The sequence below is a fragment of the Myotis nattereri genome (assembly GCF_964212035.1).
Source record: "Myotis nattereri genome assembly, chromosome: 11".
Lineage (NCBI taxonomy): Eukaryota > Metazoa > Chordata > Mammalia > Chiroptera > Vespertilionidae > Myotis > Myotis nattereri.
The window spans coordinates 7,037,383-7,045,744 of NC_138086.1; the positions used below are offsets into that span (position 1 = coordinate 7,037,383).

The 8,362-nt window shown below is 46.7% G+C and overlaps 1 protein-coding gene across 1 annotated transcript; it reads left to right on the forward strand.

The window, feature by feature from the left end:
- Window positions 1-7,744, forward strand: GIMAP6 (GTPase, IMAP family member 6). Its single transcript, XM_081102682.1, has 3 exons — window positions 1-255; window positions 2,270-2,354; window positions 5,120-7,744. Exons 1-3 carry the CDS (start codon window positions 142-144, stop codon window positions 5,911-5,913), a joined length of 993 nt encoding a protein of 330 aa, XP_080958808.1. The 5' UTR covers window positions 1-141; the 3' UTR covers window positions 5,914-7,744.
- Window positions 7,745-8,362: the final 618 nt, after the last annotated feature.

Consider the following 8,362-nt stretch of genomic DNA (forward strand, 5'->3'; position numbering starts at 1 on the left):
GCACACAGCATAGGCTCTGACGCAGGAAGGCCTGGCCCCGGTGCTCCGTCCCACTTCCTGCTTCTCCACCCACAGCAGACAGCCGCTTTGCCTAGAGCAGTTCTTAGCTGAGTTTTCGGACACATTTTGTTGAAAAACACAATGTGGTCTTTCTGTTCCAGTGCCTGCAGTGCTTTATGGGACCTCTACCTGTCAAGGCTCCTAGATGCCTACAATGTGTCGACCCCAAAAGAAAAAGCCAAGAACTCACAGGAGGTAAGTCTCTGAGTATATCTGTGTGTGTGTGTATTTGCGTTTGTGTGTTATAGTTGTATATATTTTGTGTATGTATGTTTGTGTGTGTGGTTGTATTTGTTAGTGTATGTGTGTGAGTTGTGTGTATTGTGTTTTTGTATGTGTTATGCTTGTGCGTATTTTTATATTTGTGAGTATAATATGTGGGCGCTGTGTTTGAGTGTATACAGGGTGGTGCAAAAGTAGGTTTACAGTTGTTCATATGGAAAATAATACAATAATTAATAAGTAATACAAGAATAAACTGTTTAGAGTACTCATAACCATAAATCTTTTGGCCCACCCTCTTTGTGTGGCTTGTGTGTGTTGTGTTTTTGTGAGTATTGTGTTTGTGTGTATGCATGTGTGTTGGGTAAATGTGTATTTGTGTGTTTGTATGTTTGTGAGTGTATGTGTATTTGAGTGTATTATTGAGTGGTATATGTTGTGTTTTTGTGTGTGTTATGTTTGTGTGCATGTATGTGTGTTGCGTATATGTATGTTTGTATATTTGTGAGTGTATGTGTTGTGTTTGAGTGTATATGTGTGGATGGTGTGTCATGTTGCTATGTGTATGTTTCTGTGTATGCATGTTTGTTGTGTATATTTGTGTTTCTATGTCTGTGGGTGTATGTATACTGTGTTTGAGTGTATATGTGAGTGGTGTATGTCATGTTTCTGTATGTGTTATGTTTGTGAGTGTATGTGTGTGTTGTGGCTGTGGTTGTACTGTGTGAGTGGTGTGTGTGTGTTGTGAATGTGTGTGTCTGTGGTATATTAGAAAGACTGTGACTAAAAAGTCAGGAGAACTTTGTGCGCCTTGTGCCCTTCGTAAACCCCCTGCTTATATGGGGAAGATGCTTCCGTGAGTTTCACTTTCTCCATGCAGTGTAGCTTCTCCGTGTTCCATGTGAGACAAAACCACCGAGTGCAGCAAAGGTATGAGGTGCTGTTCAGGGCTGGATCTAGGGATCTGCAAGTCAGGTGTCCCCACACCCTGGACCCTTCCTTCATCTGGAGAAGGTCCCTGACTGTGAATGTCTTCAGGTGTCCTGTGTGTCCCAGCACAGAGTCCTGTGCACAGAGTCCTCGCACTTTCCTTCCCAAACCCACACACCAGGATGGACTCCTGGAACAGGGAACAATGTTAGTCCCTGAGGTGAGGCAGTGCAGGTGGCAGCAGGGTGCACTGCCCTCTCGCCTGAAAGATGATGGGAGTTTCTGGTGGGTGACAAGGCCATCTTTGCAAAGGCTAGGACTTGCACTAGAAAATGTTATAAAATGTGCTAGAATGTTAAAGGGATGACAGGACACCTAGTTCAGGCCCAGCATTCACACTTAGGGGACGCTGAGGCTCAGGCAGTGTGACCTTGGAGGTGGGCCCTGAGGTCTCCTGGCTCCAGCAGGACTGTCCCGGAGCCATGAAGTTCCTGTGCCAAGGCTATTGGCCTCCTCAACATAGCACCCGGCCACCCATGTCTCAGCCCTCTGCCATCCTCACTGCCAGGCCTTCCTCAGGGATCATCCTGGCACCAGGACCTCACTGCACCCCCAGCCAGCCCCTCACCAAAGTGTCTTGCTCCCACCTTCCGGAACATTCTGGCCACACATCCTTCCACTGCTCCTGGGACACAGTGTCAGACCTGCTTCTGTGTCTCTGCTCCTTTCTCCTCCTCACATGACAGCTCCAGGACTTTCTGTCCATCCAAATGCCATCTGTTCCTCAGGCTGCAGGCCATCTTACCTTTTCCATGAAATTGCTTAAACTCACAATGCAGACTACAAAGGAGAGAGAGAGAGAGAGAGAGAGAGAGAGAGAGAGAGAGAGAGAGAGAGAGAGAAACAGGGCCCCTAAAGGAGATAGTGTCTCAGACCTTCCTCTCCTCACTCAAGCCATACCCCTCTCCCAAAACCAATGTAAAAAACTTCCTTCTGACAAGAGAAAGTCAGGTGCCCCCTGAACTAGTTGAAAAATCAGACATACTATTTTCTCTAGGTGGAGGAAGAAGAATTCGAGGTGATTGACCTGGACATTCCCTCAGGAGCAGTGGCCCAGCATCCTAAACAAGACGTGTCTGGAGGTAAAATGACTTCCTAGTGTACCTGAACCTGAGGCAGGTGTGGATGGGGATGTGATGTGCAGGGTGCCCTTGGAGAGGCAGCAGAGTGCAGCCCAGTCAGAGCTGCACCAGCAGATGGCCCTTGGGTGGGGCCTTGCTTAAACTCACCTAATAAGAGAGAAAGGCCTCCAACAGGCACAGTGAGAGAAAGGTGCGGAAAAGAGGAGAAAGAGGAGAGAGAGAGAGAGAGAGAGAGAGAGAGAGAGAGAGAGAGAGAGACTATGAACTAATTCTGTACTCAGAAATTACCCAGGGATACCTGTACTCACCTTGGTGGGGGCTTGCAATCCAACAAACCCTATGTTGGTGCTTGATGGTTCAAATGTGGGAGCACTGAGCGTCAGAAAGACTGCAAATCACCATGTGAGTGAGTGGCTGCCTTAGAACTGGGCTGGCCCTTCTCAAGGGGATCTCCCCCAAAAGCTCTTGCATTGGGGTCAGGTACTTAACAGTCATGGGCTCAACTTCATCATTATCCCAGGGAGACAGAGTTTAGGAGTTTTCGAAATCTATCCATTTTCCTGGCCAGGATAATTTATTTATAATTCATCATGTATTTGAACACAAATGATTTTATACTATATGGACTTCAATGGCCTAAGCCAGTGGTCGGCAAACCGCAGCTCCCGAGCCACATGCGGCTCTTTGGCCCCTTGAGTGTGGCTCTTTCACAAAATACCACATGCGGGCGCGCACGTACAATGAGATTGAAACTTTGTAGCCCATGCGCAGAAGTCGGCTTTTGGCCTGGGTGAGTCTACTTTGAAGAAGTGGCTTTCGAATAAATGGGGGGTATAGTTTGGTCGCGGGCGACAGGAGAAGCAGCACAGGGGAGGTGCGCGCGATTCATACACAAGTTGAGGATGGGAGAGTTGGAAGGGTTCAACCTCAGCGAATGTACCTCAATCAGATTGAGGACATTTTCAGCAAAGGCCAGTTTAGGAGTACCCTAATTAAGTTAATAACAATGTACCTACCTATATAGTTTAAGTTTAAAAAATTTGGCTCTCAAAAGAAATTTTAATCGTTGTACTGTTGATATATGGCTCTGTTGACTAATGAGTTTGCCGACCACTGGCATAAGCCATTGGAAGCAAGCCATATTAATAAACATGCCGACACATGATTTTCCCTTTCTTATGGCAATCAAAGTTAAATATTACTTTTAAAATCCTCTCTAGCATTTGAGTAATGTACTTGGCGTGCAGTGGCTCCAGGCTTGCCCAGAGGGGAGTTGGTACTGTCATCACCCAGCTTCAGATTGGCTGGGAGGGCAGGGATGAACATTCCACCTGCCTTGCTTCCTTGAAACTCCCACCCACTCACTCAGATTCCTTTCAAAGCCAACTGGGGGAAGCTGGAGGGACCCAAAGTCAACAGTCAGAATTGGTTGATGTGTCCACCAGCCACGGATGCTAATCCTGTCTCTATGAGGTAAAGTTAGGGCTCTGTCATTGAGACACATCAATGTCTTCAATGTGGAACAGACTTGGAAACCAGAGCTGCCATTTGGGACCTTTTTCTGTGCTCTGGGTCTGTGACCTCAAAGGCCAGGAGATGGAATTTTCTTTCTGTCCTTCAGCCCCAGTCATTTCTAAAATTTTAACATTAGATTTTTAAATATTAGTTGGCATCTTCAAGTCTTCTCTTGACCAATAGTTCCTATATTCATCTGGGTGGGACTATTTGGCCCAAATTTCAAGGATATAGACAAAGAATGTGACCTCAGTGTGCCTCTGTGTTGTTGAGTCCAGGATCTGGTTGAAAGATCCCATATTCCCCATATTTCTTGTTGGAACAGCTGAAGGAGGTGATGTGGTCAGTCACTTCAGGGACAAGACATAGACACAGACCCACACACTTCTATCTTCATCACCCAGGGATACCTAGGAAAGCTCAGGGTCTCATATTCATGAAGGGCTGGTTTCCACCTGGGTGAGAACAGGTGACCCTGAGAAGTTTCAAAACCTGTAGATAAAATGTGGTATTCTACCATATGATCCAGCATTTCCACTTCTGGGTATATGCCCCAAAGAAGTCAAAGCAGGGACTTAAATAGTCATGTGTACACTAATGTTCAAAGCAGCATTATTCACAATAGTGGATAGTGGGAACAACTCATGTCCATATATAAGAGTAAACAAAATGTGGCCCATCCATATAATGGAATATTTTTCAGCCTTGAAAAAGAAGGAAATTCTGACACATGCTACAGTATGGATGAACCTTGAAAACACTATGTCAAGTGAAATAAACCAGACACAAAAGGTCAAATTTGCAGGAACTTATTCTAGGTCCCTAGAATAGTAAAATTCATTGAGACAGAAAGTAGAGTGGTGGTTAGCAGGTGTTGGGGGAAGGGAGACATGAGAAGTTATTGTTTCATTGCTACAGAGTTTCTGTTTGGGGTGATTTTAACATTAAATTTTTAAATATTAGTTTGCATCTCCAAGTCTTGAGATGCGTGAGTGATGATTGCACAAAAATGTGAAGGTATTCAATGTCACTGAGTTGTACACCTAAAAATAGTGAAAACAGTAATTTTAGTTTATGTATATTTTACCACAATAAAACAATTATAAAGAATGGAATGTGAGCCCAGAGCAGGTTTTAGGTACAGATGTTAATCTGTCCTTCCTCAGAGGACAGTCTGCCCTGAGGTCATGAAGCAGACTCAGGAGTGAGGCTCTAACCCCAATCCCTCTGCTTTCTCTTGATGCTTCTAGATCTGAGGGAGAAGGAACAGACCCCAAAGAGGCTGAGGCTCATCCTGGTGGGGAAAACCGGAAGTGGGAAAAGTGCAACAGGAAACAGCATCCTTGGCCAGGAAGTGTTCCAGTCCAAGCTCAGTGCTACACCAGTGACCAAGACCTTCCAGAGAGGGAGCCGAGACTGGGCCGGGAAGGAACTTGAGGTGATTGACACCCCCGATATTTTGTCCCCTGGAGTTCCACAGGAATTGGCAGGTAGGGGCTCCTCGGAAGCCATCGCCTTCTCCTCCCCAGGGCCACATGCGGTGCTCCTGGTGACAGAGCTGGGCAGGTTCACAAAGGAAGACCAGTTGGTGGTCAGGCGCCTCCAGGAGGTCTTTGGAGTCGGAGTCTTGGCCTACACCATCCTGGTGTTCACCCGAAAGGAAGACCTGGATGGTGACTCTCTGGACGGGTATGTGAAAGAGACTGACAACCGGGAGCTTGCCAACCTGGCCAAGATTTGTTCCATGCGCCACTGTGGCTTCAACAACAGGGCAGAGGGGGCAGAGCAGGAGGCCCAGTTGAAGGAGCTCATGGAAAAAATAGACATGGTCCTGTGGGAAAATGAAGGCCATCATTACAGCAACAAGGCTTATCAGTTCTCCCAGCAAAACCTTCATCTCACAGAAGTGCAGGAAGGCCATATAATCCAGGGGCAAGACTCTGAGGAAGGGCCCAGTGAGGAGTCCTTGGTGGAGGAATTGTGCCGAATCCAGAAGGCATCTGAGGAAACTCACAAATGTCTCCTGAAGAGGGCACCTATCTGAGCATATGCTGGACTCCACTGAGGGACAGCTGTTTCTTATGAGCTCCTTTCAGCCCTGTGTCCAGTTTCCAGCCAGTCACTTGTCCTCTCCATCCCACAGGTCACTGACCATGCCAGTCTCCAGGTGGTAAGAGAGGGTGGGTTCCTGAGTTCTCAGCTACCATCCAGGTCCTTCATTGAATTTTTCAGTGCACGTGGACCCTCCCTCCTCTCTACTCCCTGCCCCCAGCATGCTTTCTCATATGGAACCTCACATTGCATTGGCATTGCATTTCTTGAAGTTCTTAACTTTACCCTGATAGAATGAAAGTTCCTGAGGGTATATCATTCTCATTCTTCCATGTAACCCCCACAGCATCCTGGTCTTTGGAGTCACTCCTTAAATGATGATAGTCAATCAGTGTGGGAAGCTGGTCAGGTGACTTCACACCTCCTGGACTATGTCCTAGCCCACAAAGAGGCAGGCATAGTGACTTTTTAAGTTACCTACTGTGTGTGGTAGGGCCACAGCATGGTAATGGTTCTGAGACATGAGAAGAAGGACAACTGCTTGGCTAGAGGGGGAAAGCAGGTAGAAAGAGAGAATCAGGTAGAAAGAGAGAATCAGAAAGTAGGAGCTCTTTTACTCACCTCTGAAAGAGGCCATTGCATCACAACAAAGGAGCCTGTGGGAACTTCCTGGTAGGAATGATGAGCAAAATGGGGCGGGTTATCCAAGGAGCCAGACCTGTTCAGGCAGCTGGTCCTTATACCTGGCTAAGGACATGGAGGCCTCAAAATGTACCAAGGGGCTTGGGCAGAGGAGGAACACTTCCCTAAAGCTGACATAGATTAGGGATGTTCTAATTAGGGTCCCCTCTCATACATCTGCCTTCTGATTGTGGAAAACAAAGATGATTTTCAGCTTATCTGCAACCCCTTCCCTTCTCCTTGACAGTGGGGAGAAGGATGCATGAAGTCAGTGTATGGATGTGTAGTGGGGTTCCTAGTAAGGTATGTGTGGGTGTTGAATGGAGGGAGGCAGAGAAGAAAGGGAACCTGCAAAGGTAGCAGGTGAGTGATGTGAACATTGTAGGGCGTAGTCTGCCTGGTGATGGGAGGAGTCTATGTCATATGGGTCTTTGTAGAGGGCTGCAGACAGGGGCCTTGGGAAGCAAAGTGGACAAGCACCAGATGATAGCGGATGTTGATCCCGCCCTGGCCTCTGAAAAGGCGGTGCCATGTAATGCTACAAAGAGCCCAGCACATCTCAGATGAACCTCAACTTCTCTGTGGAGTCTGACCAAATGATAGAAACAGGATAGGAGGGAACAGGGAAATACCTCACTACAGACCCCTCTTTACCTTTGTGAAGCAATGTGGCAGAGGGTCTCCAGCTCCCTTCTTCAGGGTGGGGTGGAAAGTGGAGCTGGGGGTGACAGTGCTGGTGGACACTCAGAAATCAGAGATGCAGCCTCAGGTCTGTCTAGATGCTTCCCTGATGGTCAGAGATCCTCTCCTGTCAGAGGCTCTCTCAGGACCCTGGTCTCCCAACCTGGAAGCCATAGCATCCCCTGACCCAGATACAGGAGACACCTAAGAAAGCCAGAGCATTTGTTGTACTGAAAGTTTCAGGAAAGTATCTCAAGGCAGAACGGAGACTTCTTTTGGTTCACACCTAAGACAGCTTTCGTGCGTGACCCGTTGATTACATCAGCACTCCACTTCCCATGGACAAAAACACCACTGTTACCACTATTAAGTCTTTATACTCCCCAAGACCCATGGCAGGAATTTCAGTTCTGTTCCTGTCTTCTATGTTCCCTTCCTATGAATAAAATATTGATTTGATTACAGTGTCTTTGCTTTCCTCATTTATGTACTTCCTTTGTTATGCCCGTGGAATTTATTCTTCTATGTGAGAATTTAAATCAATTGTTTAAGTTTCAGGAAAGAACCTCAATGGCATTCCGGCTGGAATTGTGTCACATCTCTGTATTACGTTTGGGGTACATAGTAATTACTTCAAGGACACATGGACCAAGGTCATCTTGTTTCTAAGTGAGCAGACTCGCAACTTCGGAGCTATGGAGTCAAAGTTCAAACCATCTGCATTTCCATTAGGATAGCAAGATAAATTTCTTCAGTAAGTGTTGTTGTTTTAACTATTAGCTGAATTCATTTCATAATAGAAAATACAAGCATTTTTTTCACCAAGTGACACCCATTCAGTGATTCTAAATGATAAGTCACTCAAAACATATCAGACATGGTGTTTCCTCTCCTTTATTACTGAAAATTAGGGAAGATGCTGCCCACAACATTTCAGTAGGCAGGACAGATGCTGCTCCACTGCTGTCACTCCAGGGGCTCTGAGAGTGGGGCAGGCAGGTGTGGGCCTGTCTGGACACTCCACAGTCTGTGTATCACTCAGAAAGACATGGTATGGGCGGGACGCTGGGGAGAGAGGA

Excerpts from the sequence above, each read along its gene's own strand:
- GIMAP6 (XM_081102682.1), top strand. The coding sequence starts at position 142 with ATGTGGTCTTTCTGTTCCAGTGCCTGCAGTGCTTTATGGGACCTCTAC. Across the intron at positions 256-2,269 it reads AAGCCAAGAACTCACAGGAG|GTGGAGGAAGAAGAATTCGA; the intron begins GTAAGTCTCTGA and ends TATTTTCTCTAG. Across the intron at positions 2,355-5,119 it reads TAAACAAGACGTGTCTGGAG|ATCTGAGGGAGAAGGAACAG; the intron begins GTAAAATGACTT and ends TGATGCTTCTAG.